General features: G+C 48.6%; 2 protein-coding genes across 3 annotated transcripts; one reads left to right on the top strand and one right to left on the bottom strand.

Moving 5' to 3' along the window:
* Positions 1 to 5,347: 5,347 nt before the first annotated feature.
* On the bottom strand, positions 5,348 to 7,351 carry LOC149326461 (uncharacterized). The gene is made up of 3 exons (XM_089562650.1): positions 6,909 to 7,351; positions 6,632 to 6,794; positions 5,348 to 5,762 (listed from the first exon to the last, which is right to left on the bottom strand). The coding sequence occupies exons 1-3, from the start codon at positions 7,120 to 7,122 to the stop codon at positions 5,354 to 5,356; spliced, it is 786 nt and encodes a 261-aa protein (XP_089418776.1). The 5' UTR covers positions 7,123 to 7,351; the 3' UTR covers positions 5,348 to 5,353.
* A 1,067-nt stretch (positions 7,352 to 8,418) lies between these two features.
* On the top strand, positions 8,419 to 12,883 carry LOC149326462 (uncharacterized). 2 transcript variants are annotated; one of them, XR_016286103.1, is made up of 2 exons: positions 8,419 to 9,732; positions 10,401 to 11,459. XR_016286103.1 is itself a non-coding variant. In XM_089562763.1 (2 exons), the coding sequence occupies exons 1-2, from the start codon at positions 9,525 to 9,527 to the stop codon at positions 12,523 to 12,525; spliced, it is 1,218 nt and encodes a 405-aa protein (XP_089418889.1). In that variant the 5' UTR covers positions 8,419 to 9,524; the 3' UTR covers positions 12,526 to 12,883. The 2 variants fall into 2 exon arrangements, 1 of the variants encoding a protein (XP_089418889.1); XM_089562763.1 differs by lacking the exon at positions 10,401 to 11,459 and adding an exon at positions 11,516 to 12,883.
* Positions 12,884 to 19,011: the final 6,128 nt, after the last annotated feature.

A 19,011-nucleotide genomic window follows, 5' to 3' on the forward strand; every position in this document is an offset into this window, starting at 1 on the left:
ATTTAAAATCACAGAACTAGAGCAGTTCCATATTGCCACGTATCATTGTAGTGTTTGTTCGTTCACGCTCAAGGCTGCAGGAAAGGGCTGTTATCATTTTTGTTCGTGACGCGAGAAGCGACCAGTCTAATCTCGATTGATCGCAGCCACGAAAGGCTGCATCTAGGTTTTTCCAGATTACTGTAGATGATCTTGTCCTGCTATCTGGAAGTTTCTTTGCCGGCTTTAAATTCAGCGATGCCGCGAGCTGCGGGCATTCGTAGTTCGACGATTGACGAGCACGCTTGTTGCTTACGCCGCCACCGAGTGAGTCAGTTCTTTTGCGGGCGCAAGTCAGCCCAAATAAAGAGCTTTGTTTGCAAGTATTTCTGGTGTCTTCCTGACCGCTGGACTGCCGTCACTACAACGTGACATCTGGTGGAGGTGCTGGGTAGCCTTCCATGTACCGGACACCCCCTACAAGCCGTGATGCCAGCCCTCTGAGTCATCAACCGCAGGACCTGAGTCCAGTCCACCGCGCTAGCCGACGCCTGCAAGGGGACGCACCAGAGTTCGGGAATCTGCCGGACCCTACCCGGAAGCGGAAGCCAGCCGCAACGTCTACCATGAGCTTGCCCCAGACGACGACTCCAATCATTCTTCACCAGCCCCGGGTGCCACCAACCTTCGACGCTTCGCCTGGCGCCGACCCCGAAGAATGGCTGGAGCAGTTCGACCGTGTGGCTATCTTCAACAACTGGGACGATGCCACAAAACTTAGGTACGTCTTCTTCGCCTTGGAGGGACCAGCAAAAGTCTGGTTTGAGAATGAGGAAGCTAACCTCACGAACTGGGAAACCTTCAAGGAGCAGCTTCTAAAGACCTTCACGAACGTCGTGCAAAAGGAGAGAGCCCAGCAGCTGCTAGTCTCGCATACAAACACTACAATGATACGTGGCAATATCATGAGCGAAATAAAATATGAAACATGCTATCACATTTGAAATCACAGAACTGGAGCAGTTCCATATCAGAAGCACTTGAAGCATGTTGCGGCCAGTCTTCTTGCATTGAAATGAAAAAGTGGTATGATGCATATTTTATACATTCATAGCTAACATCACAGTTGATTCAGAAATTATATTACTATGCCAATAGCAGTAGCTAAAATGCGCATCTGGGTTTACACTGCAGCAAAGTAATGTAGCTGAACAACAGCTACCAATCAAATATTAAACCTGTAAAACACAATCAGGTACTAGATGTAGCAGCAATGGGTTGCAATAAAAACCATCCTTTAAAGGGACACTGAGGAGAGCACTATTAATATTTTTTTTATAGTAAAATCCGATAGTTCGGCATGTCATGGCTTTGTTGCCACTTGGCTGGCAGCGAAATATTCATGTATTTCTAAGAAATTTGGATTCGAAGTTGAAAAAGTTTTTCCCGCCGCTCTGATTCAAACTTGGGATTCTCCTATGACGACACAGGACTAAGTGACGTGAAACATGACGTGCGCATGACGTAAAGCAGACTCCGTGATTTCTGGCAGCCAGCAGTGCGGCTATGGTGGCTAGCATAGTGCGGCCTAGCAGCAGCCGAAAAGAAAGCTACCGCCGGCCGCACGTTGAAGGCATCTATCGGCTATTGCGGCCGTCGCTACAGTCGCTTCGATTACGTTTGCAGTGGCGTTTTGCCAGCGTTACGATGGATCTCGTTCTCGAAGTCGGCAACGAAGTTCTCGCAAATAGACACCTTTAGCATACCGTGTACCTTGTTACCGCTAGCGGAATACCGGGAGCCCGTCTACCGCCGGAAAACAGGCGCTGATTGGTCCCGATGCTTCAGGAGCGCGCGTAGTTGCCGGGCACATGGCGCCATCTGGCGAGGTCAAGGACATTTGCGCATGCATTGGCTGCGCCTCAGGGATTTGTGGCTTCTCGGGTCCTAGAATGGTTCTAGCAACACTGCTTTGTCCTATGACGACATCACGCTTGTACTTGCGAGTTTGGCCTGTGGCGGCGATACCTGTATTTTGGTTCTCGCTCTTTTCTACGTTACAAGAGCTTTGTTGTCAGTGTGAGTGGCGTTTTTGTAATCAGGAGCTGGTATTCTGTCGATACAAGCCAACTTCAATTTCTCCTCAGTGTCCCTTTAAATCTGCACAAGCACTGTGTATCCCATCAGTGTTGTAACTGGACTAAGCACAGTATAATTAGTGAGCAGAGATGGCACAGGTCAAGCAAACTAAAAATAGGAACATGCTATCACATTTAAAATCACAGAACTAGAGCAGTTCCATATCATGAGCGAAATAAAATATGAAACATGCTATCACATTTAAATCACAGAACTGGAGCAGTTCCATATCAGAAGCGAAATAAAACATGGAATATGCAGAAGAACCGAAAACTGAGCGAGTTGGTGCATGTTGAAGATGTAAAAAACAGCGCAGCGACGACGGACAAGACAGCAGGAAGAAGGACAAGCGGTGACTAACAACGGAGGTTTATTGAAAAACCATCTATTAATACCCTCCAAAAAAACCACCTGGACGCGTGCTACCCCACAGTCAGTTCTAATCATAGGAATCAAGATGCTTAATCTCACAGTCATGGAGAAGCACCGAGGCAGTGCTTACACACGTGTCACCATTCACGTGGATTTGATATGCGGCACACAGTTCCCTTGTTAATTTATCTCTATGCCTGCAAACAACTGTCGTCTCACAGAAAAGAGGACTGCACATTTTCTTATCGGGGCAAACCGGGATATCATTATTCAGGGGCAGTCTCTGTTATGTAACGCAAGGTTGGACGATGGGGGACCTTTTAAGGAGGGACGAGGGTCTTAAAACGAACTTTTTTATTTATGGCTAGAATCGCATAAAATTTTGCACACAGATGCATTATTCTCTTATGATTCCAAATATGTACGCTTGACCCTTTTCCATAAACTTTATCATCCTGTTCTGCTCCATAACGATTTTTTTCAATCACCTGAATCTCTTTTTCCACGTCGCGAACACCCGCTGAAAGTTAAACGCATATCATGCCACACTTCTTCTTTTGCTAACTGTTTCGTACCTCGTACTATAGTCGACTGGAATAATCTACCATCACACATCGCTTCTGAAAGGGATCTTAACAAGTTTCAGGACCTTCTAACCCAAATGTCTGTCTAGCTTTACTAATTGATTGTACCACTTGCTACATTGAGCTGTTTTATTATTTTGTTTTGTTCCTGCAATTGTTATTGCCTCTAAAACGCTATCTGTTCTTTTTTCGTGTAAATCACAATGTATACTACAGGTTTTTGTTTGTTTCTTGTTGTGTTTTCTACATGTGCTTTTTGTATTTATGTATTGCACCTTGGTGCTTGCTCATTCTTATTTTGCGTTGTGTGTCATTGTTCCCCCCTATGTAATACCCTCGATTGAGGGCCTTTAGGGGTTTATTGAATAAATAAATAAATAATTGAGCTGGTGGTCTTAGATCTTACAAACTCTAGAATGTAATTAGTTATTTCTTACACAGCTTTAATGAACTTTGTCGTCGCATTCTGTTGTTTTATTCACATGAATTGATAGCCAGAGAGTTCTCATACCCGATGACATTCTTCGTTTTTCTCTAAAGGCATGTCATCCTGATATACTATGTCGAGGGTTGCAGTATTTTACACTGCAACTCGTTAAGCTAATTGTAAATTGCTATTTATACCTGGCCTAAACAAAAAAAGTAAGAATGTCATCGGGTATGGGAATTTGCTGGCTATCAGTTCATGTAATTAAAAGCAACAAAATGCAATGAGAAAGTTCATTAAAGCTGCATAAGAAATTACCTAATTACACTCTAGAATTTAAGATAACTTTTGATCTAAGACCACCATTATCACTACATTTTTGAAATCAGAAGAGAGAAACACATCTGTGTGCAAAATTTCATCAGATTCTAGCCACAAATAAAAAGGTCACTTTTAAGACCCTCATCCCTCCTTAACAAGGTATTATGCTGGCATAGGCGGGTGTTCACACAATTTCCGGTTTGGCCGATGTATTTCTTGCCACACGAAAACTCAACGTCATAGACTACCCTTTCAGCACATGACACGAACCTATTTTGGTGTTTTATCTTGCAGGCTCTACTACCGGTTGTTTTTTGTTTTTTATCCTTTGCTTTCCTATCTACTATGGCACATATTTTTCCAAGTTTTTCCGGGGCTGAGAACAGCACTTGAATGCCATATTTGGCGCCTACACTCTTTATGAAGAAAGATGAACATACGGTATAACCGCATGCCTCTTCATGCTGGTCCGCTCAGATGGATGGCAGTTCTTAAAAGACTTTAGTTTCCTCAGAATTTTATTGCATGCAACCAAGTGCATGCAAGCAAGTTAAATGTGGAATAGCCGTTGCATGTTTAGGATCAGCACTTTCAAAGTCTTGTGTGCATGGAATGGCAAATACTTTTCGTCAGCAGGTTAGGAGATTACAATCAGCAGCCTTTCCAGAAGAGATAATCTTGCCTGCATGCAATAAACTTCTGAGGAAACCACAGTCTTTTAAGAATTACCATCCATCTGAGCAGACCGGTATGAAGAGGCATGCGATTATACCATATGTTCATCTTTTGTCCCATATACTAAAGAGTGTAGGCCTCAGATATGGCATTCAAGTGCTGTTCTCAGCCCCGAAAAAACTTGGAAAAATATGTGCCATAGTAGATAGGAAAGCAAAGGCTAAAAAACAAAAAATAACCGGTAGTAGAGCCTGCAAGATAAAACACCAAAATAAGTTTGTGCCATGTGCTGAAAGGGTAGTCTATGACGTTGAGTTTTCGTGTGGCAAGAAATACATCGGCCAAACCGGAAATTGTGTGAACACCCGCCTACGCCAGCATCATACCTCGCTAAAAGGTCCCCCATCGTCCAACCTTGCGTTACATAACAGAGACTGCCCCTGAATAATGATATCCCGGTTTTCCCCGATAAGAAAATGTGCAGTCCTCTTTTCTGTGAGACGACAGTTGTTTGCAGGCATAGAGATAAATTAACAAGGGAACTGTGTGCCGCATATCAAATCCACGTGAATGGTGACACGTGTGTAAGCACTGCCTCGGTGCTTCTCCATGACTGTGAGATTAAGCATCTTGATTCCTATGATTAGAACTGACTGTGGGGTAGCACGCGTCCAGGTGGTTTTTTTGGAGGGTATTAATAGATGGTTTTTCAATAAACCTCCGTTGTTAGTCACCGCTTTTCCTTCTTCCTGCTGTCTTGTCCGTCGTCGCTGCGCTGTTTTTTACATCTTCAACATGGAGCACGCTAACGTGTGTTACCCGACAACAACAACAAAAAAAAAGCTGCTATGATTTATCAGCCGTCGCATTCCTCCAGTATCTCCATGATCCGCACCTTGCACCTGGCTGCGGCCTGTCTCCCCATCCTTTGTAATGTCAGCCCAACTGATAGGCCAAATGCCTCAGTCTCTGAAATTTGGTGCTGCAGGTGGGACAGTACCTGCTGTTCGAAGGCATCAGTACCCCCTTTTCTTTTTTTTGCTGATGGCTCCCTAGTTGGCTGGGAGAGGGGTGGTGCCATCCGGCCAGGAGCAGGCTCATCCTCGGGATTAGGCGGCTCTGCGGGCACAGGTGCTGCGGGCACATCTGGCATGCTCTCAGCAGGCGATGCTCTGCCGTGCATTATCTCATTGAAGATAACCTCTGGTGAGGTATCTATGTCCCCTCCTGCCACTGCCGGGGGCTTTTGGAGGTTGCACACAGTTCTGCAACAAAGGAACAAATATACATGTCACTAATTCGACACCATGTTTTAGGATGAAAAAGAAAAATGCACTGCCTGCAATTAAAACAAAACTTTCTAATGCTGTGCTTAGTGGCAAGTCAGCTTTCCTTCCCAACCCTGACAAGCTATAGACTCCATGCGAGCAAAGAAAAACACGTTAAAAACGCAGGCAGACAGAAGATATGTCGAGAAGTGATGGGACCACCAAATAATTCTTCGGGAGAGAAAGACAAGTGACATAAGCTGCCGTGCACTTCCCAAGCTACTTCCTTTGATTACCTCGAAAAGTGGTGCACCTAGTGAGGTCCAGTTAGCATGGCAAACTTTTCAAATGATACATGCATAGCATTCCATTCTGAACCTGAAAAACTTGCTTCTTCCACAACACAAACGTGCAACCAAGAGTGAATGCTATAAATTTTACTGAAAATCACATTTTTTTCTGTAATGCACACCAGTAACAAGACCTAAACAACATATACAGCACAGCAGTGGAGCTTAGTAATTTTTGCACACTTTCTAACTTCAACTGAAAACTATAAAAGCGTGATCCAGATCGAGTGCGCTTTTTGTGAGTATTTCTTTTTTTCGCTTGCATTCCCAAACATTTTTAAATTCTTTCCATGTTCCGTGCGGGTCGCGAAACTGTTAAAGTAAATCTAGGCACCGCGTTCCAGTACATAAATAAAGTGGTAATCGAGCTATTTCTCGTTATCGCACATTCAGACATACGGTGCACGACTTAGCAGGTGTTTTTCTCGATCTCGCACTCTGATCAACTAATCTAGCTACAAGACAAGGCGTTCGGTCATTTCCCCCACTGCGTTAAGCACCCGCTAGAAGGCTCACTTTCTTGGACGGCCGCAATTTCTGTAGAATTCCATCGCCGCGGAGAATTCCCAGGTGCTCCTCGACACGAAGCCGCTGCCGCTCCGCGTCGCCAAGTCGATTGCCTTCGCCTCCCTCGTGTACCTGTCCCGCAGGCGCTTCCACAGTTTGTGGCAATCGGCCACTGAAAGCAGCACGCATAAGGGAAACAATAAAGGCATTGCACGTCTTCGATCCGTGCATTAAGACAGGCAGTGCACAGTATGCACTGCAAATGTCGAGTCAATGAGACACTCACCTGTGTCGAGGCCGCATAGCTTGCGGATCGCCTCCCACGCATTTGCTTTCCTCTCCACATCCCTGTAATCTAATCGTTTCGTATCGTAGACGCAGGGATGTGCGCGGATACCCTCCAGTAGCCGCTCCACAACACTACTTGACGGCTCGGCGCTGTCCATTGTATTCTCGATACACGAGGGCTCGCCGCTTCCGCTGTAGCTGCACGCCGCCATTGCCTCTGCGCGCAGAGAATGCTGGGATACGTTGCGGACGCTGCCTGGCGTGGTCGGCGAGAAATAGCCGAGAGGCTATTTCCGCGTCGGCGACGTTGGTCTGCGCCGGGTGGCGCTGGTTACGTCCACTGCGTCGTTGCGTTGAAGTATAGACGTCGGCTTTTCGCCAGCGTAACGTCGCGGAGACTGACGCGCGCGCGCGCGCGCGTTACGTCGGACTATATCTACGCCTTTAGGGGTATTCTTGGGAGAGTATACTGGACGCGGGTTATGCTACCCTCGGTTGTAGGATCCCTCTTGTCATCTAGGGGAGGGGGAAAGGAGATGTGGAGGGGTTGTTGAGAGGGGGGTGCAGCCAGCGTCGACTTCGTTGCTGCTTGCTGCTGTCATGGTCCAGGTCCTAGGATTCACAGCTCTAGGGGGCCGCAGGTCTAGGGGGGCACAGATCCAGGCGGGGAGGGGGGGGGGCGTAGGCCTAGAGCTGGGCGTTGATGCCGGTCTCCTCGAGGTATACCAATAGGACGAGGTGGACGGGGAGGTGGGTTCGAGCCGGGAACAGGAGCTGGTCCTCCGTGTCGGCTGACAGTCCGAAAGCCCGGTAACCTGCTAGAGACGGCGACGGTGCAGATCAAATGTTGGGCATGCACACAGGAAGTGTCCCAAAGTGCCTGCATCACCGCACGATGCGCAAGCAGGGGAGGGTGTCAGGCCCAAGACGAACTTGCTCTTTGGCGTCCAGGAGCAGCCGATGCAGAGTCGCAGCAGAAGGGCTCGTTCCCGGCGAGGGATCTTGTCGGAAAGTCGGTGGAAGGGCCGGTATGCAGCGATGCACCTGTCGGGGTGGCTTAACCACCTGCTCGAGTAGCGGACGGGTAAAGTCGTGGCGGTTATTTCGTAGTCACAGACAGCCTGTTGCTGTGGGCTGCTCTGCACAAAAGTGTCGGCATCCTTGTAGCCTTGATAGCCGGCATGGGCAGGTAGCCAGTGGAGAGACGTCTGGCGACATCAAGGGCGTGAAGCTGGGAACGAAGGACGCGGGTCGAGGTCTGGGAGATGTTGGGCTTGCTCAGGAGCTCGAGGGCTCGTCGAGAATCACACAGGTCAATAACGGGGCCAGGAAGGTCTATAACCTTCTGTGGAGCTGCCCGAGAAGGAGAGCCTGCATGTCCGGGTCTGCTCCGAGTGGGGCACCGTCAGAGTCACTGCCCCGTGCACAGCGGTGAACCGAGCTGTCGGTTTAGAAGAGGGTTGAACATCTGCACTCATTCGAGAAGATTGCGGTGCTATAGCGGAGTGCGGTAGGAGGCGAGCGGCGTTTGGTCACTCCATCAAGGCCCAGGATATTCAGCAGGGAAGGGAGGATCGGGCGCCCCGAGGGAGTGCCAAGTGTCTCCACATGGGATGTAGACAGCTTCCCCATCCTGGAGTTGGGGTTGCTTTGCAGACGCTAACGGAGGGCCCCACCGTCTGGAACGTGGGAGAGCGGGTCCATGTGCATCAGGCCTCTTTGGAGCAGCAGGGAGCTCAGCGCATGGACGCCCGCATCTGCCAGGATGGCCAGTGCCTGCGATCACTGTGGGCGATGAATTCATCTACTGCGGGAGAGTCACGTGATTAGGGCGGGTAGGCCGGAGGGGGACAAGAGGCAATACATGCTGGATGGCTGATGTGGGCGTTGCCTGAAACAGTCGGATGGCCCAGGTGGGGTGCAGCCGTTGTATCGGGCGAGGAGGCGTTGCGCTGCTCGGTCAACACAATCCAGTTGGCCAGGAGGGCCTTGCCAGCAGGGATCCAGGTGAGCCAATGGTCGGTAGTGAGGCCGAGGAACTTCACCTAGGATTTCCAAGGGAGGTCAGTCCAATTGATGTTGACTGTAGCAATCTGAGCCGTGGCTCGTGCTCCCCTCAGATTGACGAACAGGGCCTTGCACTTGGTGGCTGAGATTGACAGCCCCTTGGTCACCAGGAACTTCTGCATCCCACTGAGAGCACGCTGGAGCAGCTGTCTAGCTGAGGTGATCTTCCTCCTCCGTTCTCGAACCCAGAGAACCACATCGTCCGCGCATACAGAGCAGAGAACCTTGTGGCAGTTACCTTGCTGGATGGAGATGGGGAGGCCTGCCGTGACCAGGTTGAACAGCAAGGGGCTGAGGACCGATCCCTTGAGGTACCCCGGAGGTGATGAGGTGGAAAGTGCTATGGTGGCCCCTACCCGTACCTGCAAAAAACCATCGAATAAAAAGGAGGTAATGAAGCGTCGTAGGTTTCCCGTCACCCCCGGCTCGTCCAGTTCCGTGTCGATGATGCTGTAAAGCAGACAATCGAATGCCGACTGGGCGTCCAAGAGGACGTCTCCATGATGCTTCGTCTCCGAGCGGGAGGCCTTCACATCCGCGATAGAGTATGCTGTGCATTGATGCCTCCAAAACCCTGTCTGGTTCTCGGGGAGGAAACTGGCGACCTCTGCGATCCAGGTCAGCCGCTAGAGGGCCACCCACTCTGTTGTCTTACAGGCGGCGGAGGTCAGCGAGATGGTCCGTAGCAAGAGAGCTCCCTGGATGGCTAGCTGGGCTTGAGCATGAGGGCCATGAGGCTGTGATACAACACGTCGGTAAGGTGCCACCTGTCCAGATGTCGTTGAACACGACCAGCAGGCGAGCTTTTATTGCGAAAGCAATACTACTTGTACTTTCACGCTTTTGCCGTGCCGCGGCCGGTGACCACCATCGTGCCGCGGCGGTGACCACCATTGACCTTCATTTCACCTTGATTGCATGATATTGGATTAGATTGAATTAGATTGGATTGGATTGGATTGGATTAGATTAGATTAGATTTGATTGAAATGGATTGGATTGGATTGGATTGCATTGGTTTGGATTACATTACATTGGATTGCATTGGATTGTATTGAATTGGATTGGATTGGATTGCATTGGATTGGAGTAGATTGGATTGTGGGGGATTGCATTGAATTGCATTGGATTGGATTGGTTTGGATTGAATTGCCTTGGATAGCATTACATTGCATTGGCTTGGATTGAAGTGGATTGGATTGGAGTGGATTGTATTGGATGGGATTGGATTGGTTTGTATTGGAATGGATTGGATTGGATAGGATTGGATTGTATAACCGATGCATCACCACAAGTCTAACCATAAGCACCACCACCAGCTAAACTACCAGCTGCACCATGGCATAGGTACGGATATTGCTTTCGCAAATACCGGGCTTAACCAAGCTAAGCCACAGCGAATGTTTTTTTCTGGGGCATCCAGGTTCCGAAACATCTGCAACGTGAGCCCGTCTGCCACAGGAGCGCTCTTCTTTTTGGACCGGTTGAGGGTCCTGTAGAGCTCGTTGTTGGTGATCGGTTCGTTGCACAGCGTGGTCGCACATACAGAGCGTGGAGGCACGGGAGGGCAGCATTGTGTTGTCTGGGTATGGGGGGAGGGGGGCAGCGAGAGGCTACGGCCCGGTTTGGCTGCCTTGGAGAAGTGGTCGGCCAGCTGCTCCGCCAGTGCCCGATAATGCACTCCTCAGTCGATGGCCGCTCCGCGCTCCGGTTGGTGCCGACCTGAAGCAGGGACCGCAGAAAGCGCCAGGCTGTTGCCCACTGCCGGACAGACCGGATGGAGTGGCAGTTGCCATCCCAGTCTTCCCGAGCACGGCGGTTGGCCTGGAGACGGCAGAAAGCGTCGGTCCGTCTACTTAAGGCAGGTAGTGACCGCACATCCGGACCATGAGAATTGACTAAGTAGGATAAGAAAGGGGCTGAGCGGGTTAGGCTGGTTCTCTAAGATCATGAATGCAAATTTGGCAGCATCCCTCAGGAGAAAAAGATATGCCAGCTGTATTCTACCTAGCGGCAGAAGAAATCCAGGTGATGTCATCACTGGTTGACCTCAATGGGGTGGCAGTATTCCCGAATACATTCACCGAAAGTTTGACGAAGCATTCGTCATACAGCATTCCGGGTGGTATCTTTGCGTTTCTCTTTGTATATAGGTTCAATATTTTAATCAATCTGGAGGCTAGCTTGCGACAGATGTTCCGTCGAATGATTTAAGCACCATCAATTGCATGCTTTCCGAGACATTTTTTTTCTTACTGTGCGGTTTAGGTGTCCACCGACATGTCGAGGTGTGACGTTGGATTCTAGCTTTCAACAGGGGTTCAGAGCGGACTTAAGTACCTTCAGTTGCATGCTTTAAGGCGCGGGTAAGGTCTCCATCGCGATGTCGAAATTTTAGAGCTACTGCACCCTTTCCTCAAAAATCTTTCCTTTCCCAAAAACATGATTTTGCATTCCTCCACGTAAGCAGATTTAGTGTCCTTAGAGTTTTTGTGCTAACAAGAACTTGCTTGTTTTTGTTTACTTTCGTTTCGACAGGCGGAGAGCGACAGCACTTGAAGACTCCGAACACGCCTAGCTCGGAAACCTCAAACATGACCCGTGTTGTACAATACCGGAGAGTGGCCCGTGGAAGTGCTCAGTCTTGCAACAGCGAAGCCCCTGGGGTGGCAGCAGAAAGCGACCACGAGACATTACTAGCTAGCCTAGATGGATATTCTGCAAGGCGGAAGACCTCGCCTTCTGCTGCACCGACTCCGCCGCAAAATATAAACAGCCCAGAAGAGGATGCATCCTGTGAGAGAAGTTATTTTTATGGCCTTGAATTTGAAGACATCGTACCGCAACGCTTGCAGGGGCTCGGAGTGGCCAGTGGAAATGCTCAGTCTAGCAATAGCGACGAGCCTGAGGCGGCAGTAGAAAGCGGCGACAAGACATTTATTTCTATATTTGATGAATTTTCTGCAAGAAGGACGCCCTCAACATCTCCGGTGCGCAGTCCGCAGCAGATTATAGACAACCCCGAAGAGAATTCATTCTGTGACAGCAGTTCTTTTTATGGCATTTCCTTTGAAACGAGCGCACCGCAAACCCTGCAGGAGCCCGGGTGCGTTGTTTCTCATTTCCGCAACTCGGAGGATCGAACCCTGTTTTGGCCAGACTGTTTGGAATTCAGGAGTGATCCTGAGAGGTGCAGCCATTTGGTTTCTGTGAAAATATCAGATCGTTCAGCTGGGGCTTCACGCGACAGAAATGGTGTGACCCGTGCAGGCAACAGCCAGTGCCAAGAGGAGGTAAATGAGCGCTCTCACCAGGACACTGAGTATGGAGTTTCTGGTCGGCCTAATAACGGCACTGGTGATATAAAAGATGCACTCGGCGTTCGAAATTGTAGTGAGGAACCGCGGACGCCCCAGGTTTATGATGCATCCCCGATAACAATTGATAGCAGTGACGATGAAGCTTGTTTCGTTGTTGAAGCGAACAGTCTCGCAACAGATGCCCAATTTACCATTCCTAGCGTGCAGCATGCCAGCCCAGGCACTTGACTTTAACGCCCTAACTCTTCCAGGCCAGCCGCTGCTCAAGTACATATCGAATGCATCGGGCCATTTTCCATGTGTCTATCCTTGCGCCTGTGTGTGTGTCCCCTATCTTGCCCATGTTTGTTTTGTGTGCAACATTTCCAGCCACTATGAGTGACAAACACCGCCAAAACGCAGCGATGCTGTACTACATCGTTAATGAATCGGGCCTTTTTCATGTGCTTATCTTCGCGCCTGTGTGTCTCTCCGTTCTTATTATTGTTTGTTGTCTGCGCGAAATTTTTAGCGCTATGAGCAACGAACCCACTCGAAACGCAGCGGTGATAAATTATATTTCTAATAAATCGGACACTTTTCTATTTGTTTGTCTGTGCGCCTGTTTGTGACATTTTTCTTGTCCATAATTGTTGTGTGAAAAATTTCCAGCCACTATGAGCAACCAACTCGCTCAAAACACTGCGATGCTGCTATCAGGTGCCACCACATGGTCTGGTAGTCGAAATGCCAAGCATAGCCTAGGGATGTCCGACCTGGGCACTTACGGTAGAGGTGCGAAAGTGCGTGCGCCTGTAGAAGGCATTCTTCGCAGCCGTTCGCACGACCGTAACGAAGGTAGCCTTTGACATAAATCGGAAGTGTGCGACGTGCCACGCTAACCAAATGAAAGAAAGCAGTCACCTGGGAGACAACAAACCAATCAGTATCTTTTCCGGATACCAGCAGCTATGACAATCAATTTGCTGAAATAGAATTTGCGCTTTTATTTACCACCCTTAAAATATTTGTGGCTTTCACAATACTGCTGAACCTCTACTTTTTATGGAAAATGAAAAAAAAAAAAACATGGTTCACTCTTGAGCTCCGTGGCCTAGAATGACATTTACCCGAAGACAACAGTCACCTCTGAGTCCAAGTTGTCACTTGGCACAAATGCGCGTGCACTCATTGGCGTCTCTTAGGATTCTAACGCGCAATACACTTCACCGGCTGCGGCAGCTCATGACGCTGAAGACGATACATTTCTGCGTGAAGCAAGATCTCGTAGACATCTGTCGCCCCCGAGTACAGGTGCGAGTGCGCTTACTGAGGTCTGTAAATATGGAATATTTTTCAAATTAAATGGATTCGGAGCTTTTTGTAAGCCGCGTCAAATATGTCTCAGGCGGCCAGAATAGCACAACCTTCAGTTTCTGCTCAGGGAAAAATTAAGCGCGCTGCAACCTTGAGTTCCTCTGTCGTGCATGATATCTGCAAGGAGCAAGGCGAGTTATTCCAGTTTCAATATTTGGCCCCTACTGCCGACACGGGAGACCTGTGGGAAGTCTTCCACGTCACTGACACGTAAGAAGCCAGAGAGGCCGTTGATGAAAATCAGTGCAATACATATACTGATGGAGCAAACCCACCGGGATCTCCAACACCTACTACTCCAGACCTGTGTGCGCTACTTTCTAGTATCTGATGAGAACATTTTCAATAAATTGGATTCTGAGGTCTTTGAACAGAAAAGTGATAATGCTTGTGACATTGATAGAGAAGCCGAACAGCTAGATGCTGTAGTGGACGAAATCAAGGGCGTTGGCAACGTAATCTCTGGTTTTAAAGACGACCTTTGCGGGACGACAACAGCAATTATTCTTCAAGAGTTCATGTTGGCACCTACTCTAGGCGCATGTGAAGTAGGTTACGAATTCCAAGATGTTTATTTACAAGATGCTAAATCGACTGCAGCAGCTGATTCAGATGATTCCAGGGCATGTGCTCGAGAAGAAGAATCGGCAAGACGCCCGACGCCACGAACGTACAGGTGCTAGAGTACCTTTTAGATCTGATGGACATGAACCCGAGAAATTAGTTCTCAGAAAACAGCATCCAATGCATCCGCGGCCGCGTACTGCAGGCGCGCGTACGTCACCTGGCCTTCCTGAGGGTGCTGATGCACAAGCTGCTGTGCCGGCTGCAACAACTAAAGATAAAGAGCCAATTGTATTAATTCTTGAAACGCAGCTTCTTAGCATACACCGAATTTCAACTCACACCGGTCAGATCCGGGGCCGCTGACTCCTTCATTGTCGGGCAACTCAGTACAACAGCTAAGCGCAGAACAGAGGGAAAAGACATTTACAGTCCACTTTAAACAGTGCTTGGTCACTGTGAAGGTTCCGTGAGCAGATCTGTGACGCCATCTTGGTTGCTACCTCACCGTGTGAATTAGAAGGGGAAGTAATGGTCACCAAATACGGCTCAACATCTCCAATTTCTCCGTCCTGCTCGTCCGTGTCAGTGCTCACCGAAGGCAAGTTCATTAATTCTGATCATAAACTACATGTTTCCATTTCCTTGTCAACAGTTTCACTGGTTTCACTGAGCGAAGACGAAACAGTAAGCAGACTCCGAAGATTGCTTCGAAATTCTCCCTTCTCAAAAACTCTTGTTAAGGGCGGAGGCTTAATGGAGGATTCCCAAACTGTCCTGCCTCTATCGAGCTCTTCACAGTGTGCACCCAGTGAAAGTGCGGCAGCTGGCTGCCGAGGAAACCTGGGTCCAATACCACCTGTATAGGCCTCTGAGATATCTGCACTGAGTGTAAGGGAGAGAGCTTACTCTCCGGAAGAACGAGCTGCAGTCCCTTCTCCGAAGGACGCCTTAGAACCTGCATCAGAGGGTAAGGAGGAAGGAGATTTATTGAATGCATATTCGAAAATGTTGTAACACATATTTACAAATGCACATGTCATATCGCTTCAACCAAACGTGACCTGTAATTAACGAAGAAAACGCGCAACGGCATCAGCGGCACGGTGTCTATGAGGAAGTGTCCCCTGCCACAAGTGAGAGCACACTTATACATGCAAAGTTTCTTGGCCATGATGTTCTTGCAGTTAAGGGCAGTTAAGGGCGATTTCCATTCCCCACACTTCTCAGGCACAGCTGGAAATCTTTGCAACAAGTACACGCTGCACATACACGCACATCTCTTGCAATGATGCGCGGCGCAGTTTTCATGCATCAGATGCTTGCGTTTACGTCGGTTGTTCTCTCAGCCAACGACGGCGCAGTGCTTCCCCGGCCATTTGTTGTTGTACATCGTTGCTACTCACACGAACCACTCATTAACGACCCGGTCAAACGGCACGCAGAAATTAACACTCACAGTCCCCTGGATGGCAGCTCCGCAGCCCACGCCGAGAGATGGTGCCTGGTGTCGAGAGTAGCAGCGCGGCTGCAGTCTGTGTGCGAGGATAAAAGATTAGGACAAGATTCTTTTACCCTCGCACGAAGGCCGCGAGCGCGCTTCAACTCTCGACACCAGTCGCCATCTGCCGACAAGAGCGGCGCGGTGGACTGCAGGTCACGCCAGCGCCTGGTGTAGGAGACGTCTTTACGAGTCCTTTGCTTCCGTCATTGAAGCGCTCCATCACCTAACGTATGTAGGTGTGTGCTGTGCATCACTACAGTCATTTTCCCTCTACCAAACTGTACTGCGGTTATCTGACGCGAATTGTTGCCCGCTAAGATTATATACGACAGTAGTCAACCAGGTTAGGGTGCCGACTGGAAACGGTACTTAGCAGATTTCTGTGCTGGGGTGTCGTTTGTTGCCGACTTTAACGTGCGCTAGCATCTGCAATAATTTTGGAATAAGAAGGTATATTTATTGGTTTAACTGGATGGTGCAGCGATGTGCAAGCGGATCGACCAGCTGCAGACTGAAGGTCCTGCAGGCGAGGCGCGTGTCCTCGATGAGCAGCACGTCTTCACCATCCATGCGTGCGCTTGCTTTTGTTCCCATTCAACACATTCCGTGCACAGGAATGTAAGCATGACCGCTGCCAATTTAAGTTGTTATTTTGCACACGCATGTCAAAAAGATCGCGGGGTAAAGGGCTGACAGTGGTACCTTTCTGCTGTTGGTAGCTGCCTGAATCACAGCAAGATATACATGGTTTTATTACATTCTATGGCACTTGGCCAATGGGCTACGCGACAATGTCACACGCGCCGAGAGCTTCCGATAAAATAGACGCGACTACGGGCCCCAATATTCGTGAAAGCTTCCTTCTGTGCTAGTATTTATTAAAGCTTTGATAAATTAAGCGGAAATATGTTTTTATCCACCAGATAGACTAAAATGCGCGTAAATATGCGCCAGATCGCGAAGTTTGTTTCCTATTGGCCCTGCGACTCAGTTGAACTCACAACAATAATTTGTTGACGCAAATGGCGGACCACCATGCAGGTGACAACAAAGCCTTTTTTTGTGGGTGCTTTGTGGCCGGCAGGAAGGATTAAGTCCGCATTGCAACTGGAACTGCATGCTAGAGGTGCACCTAGTGCTTGATATTAAGCAAACATTTTCCTCTCCGATGGAGCACTAATGACGGTGGCGACAGCACGAGCGGGTGCTAAGTATCGGCATAATTTAACGAGAATGTTGAACTATATATTATGACATCCGGCCGTCCCATCTAGCGCGCACCCCATTCTGAAGGCGTAATGGGAAAAGTTCCCACTCCTGCCGACGGCTTGGCGGCATGGCTTGGAGAAGGGCATACATCGGAAGGTGCACGTGTACAATCAGACGTCAGCTTCGCTGTAAAATGTGTTTGCAGCCAGAGGAAACCGCAAGAAAATCAAGGTTCGTCGCTGTACATCCTTAAATCAGGTTTACGGAGTTCACGTTGTTTTTTTGTACCATAATACGATCGAGACGCAGCTAAGGCTTCGTTGATGCATGACTACATTTGGGAAATTGGTTTTTGAGGAAAGGAAATGGCGCAGTATCTGTCTCACATATCTCGGCGGACACCTAAACCGCGCCGTAACGGAAGGGAGGAAGGTGGGAGTGAAAGAGAAAGAGAAAGAGGTGCCGTAGTGGAGGGCTTCGGAATAATTTCGACCACCTGGGGATCTTTAACGTGCACTGACATGGCACAGCACACGGGCGCCTTTTGCGTTCCGCCTCCATCGAAACGCGGCCGCCGCGGTCGGCTTCGAACCCGGGTACTCCGGCTCGGTAGACGAGCGCCTTACCACTGAGCCACCGCAGCCGGTGACTTCATGTGCCGCATTGCACGTGTCTTGAAATATCTTCTCTGGCGGGTGCACTGCCGCTGTGCCTAAACGTTGCCCCTAGCTCGCTTTCCTTTTTTTTATCTCTCTTTTTCTTTTCCCTTGAAAAAAAAAAATACTGTTTCAGAGCCTACCTTTAAACGTGGCCCCTGACCGTCTTCTGGGTCTTTCTTTTGAGGTGCATTTTGTCTAGCCTCGTACTGGACAAATTATATACTCGAGGCCCTTCCACGCATGGCTTTTCTTTTTTTTACATTTCGTACCTGCAAGCGAACATGAGTGGTGTTGAGACTAGGCTTCCCAGTCCTCAAGTGCCGTTTCTGAAGGGCTCTGCTACTTTCACTCATGTGTTATGTATTATCGCGTTGTTCAAATCACTTCGATTCAGACAAAACATTATTTTGGTAATCAGGGACTTTGGAGTCATGAATAATTTCTTGTATTTTCAGGCAGATGGCACATTGCTGCGTGCCATGCTGCAAATTCAGCACAAAAAAATGCTTGGCTTAAGCTTCCACGAATTGCCATTTGATGAAACTCGCCGGCACGATGGCTGAAAGCTATAGCGAGGAAAGATTTTACTCCGGCTGATATGTGCGCGAGTAGTGTCGTCTGCTCGTTGCACTTCTCGAGCAATGACTACCGTTCTGAATCTGTAAAGATCGGGCGTCTTAAGCGGACGGCTGTCCCAGTATTTTTCCTTTATACCCAAGCTATATGCAGCCGCAGATAGCAAAAAAACGGCGAAAGTTGGGGCGTGGGGCGGAAGCAACCATCTTGCGCAGTTCCTCAAAAAAATGATGCTTTCAGTCGAATAAACTGCATTAGAGAGAAAAATTCGAAAATAACCGAGGGCCATGAAGAAAGCAGCCATCTGCTCTTACCTGCTGTAAACAGCCAAATACTGATTTGCGTTCTTCAGGCTAATCATCAGGAATTTGAAAATCATCGCCCAGCTACTTCAATAGTTGAATGTGCCACTCATACAAGGGATGATATTGTCCCCCGTAAACATTCAGATGTAAGAGAACTAAAGCGGTTGAGGATGCAGCTTTTTAGGAAAAATAAATCAATTCGAAAACTTCGCGCAGAAAATGAAAGCTTAATGAAAAAACTCAGTGATTTTACGACCAATACAGTGCAATCTGCGTTGAGCAAATGCTTGCAAAAAGTGGACACAGCAAAGTTTTGCCTGGAAGACTATAGTTGAGCAGCTGGCAAACGCTTCAAGGCAGCATCCTTCTTGGTCACCGAACTTTGAGAAGAAGTGTGAGTCCTATACTACCTATCGCCAAAGACCTACCGTCACATTTGCCAGGGAGATATGGGCGTGCTACCAACATGACCTCGGGGAAGGCATGGGCGTGGATTCAACATATCCTGTTGTTTGTGCACTATATGCAGGACGCAAGTCCG

The sequence above is a fragment of the Amblyomma mixtum genome, chromosome 10 (genome assembly GCF_055824585.1).
Source record: "Amblyomma mixtum isolate Tamu chromosome 10, ASM5582458v1, whole genome shotgun sequence".
NCBI classification, from domain to species: domain Eukaryota; kingdom Metazoa; phylum Arthropoda; class Arachnida; order Ixodida; family Ixodidae; genus Amblyomma; species Amblyomma mixtum.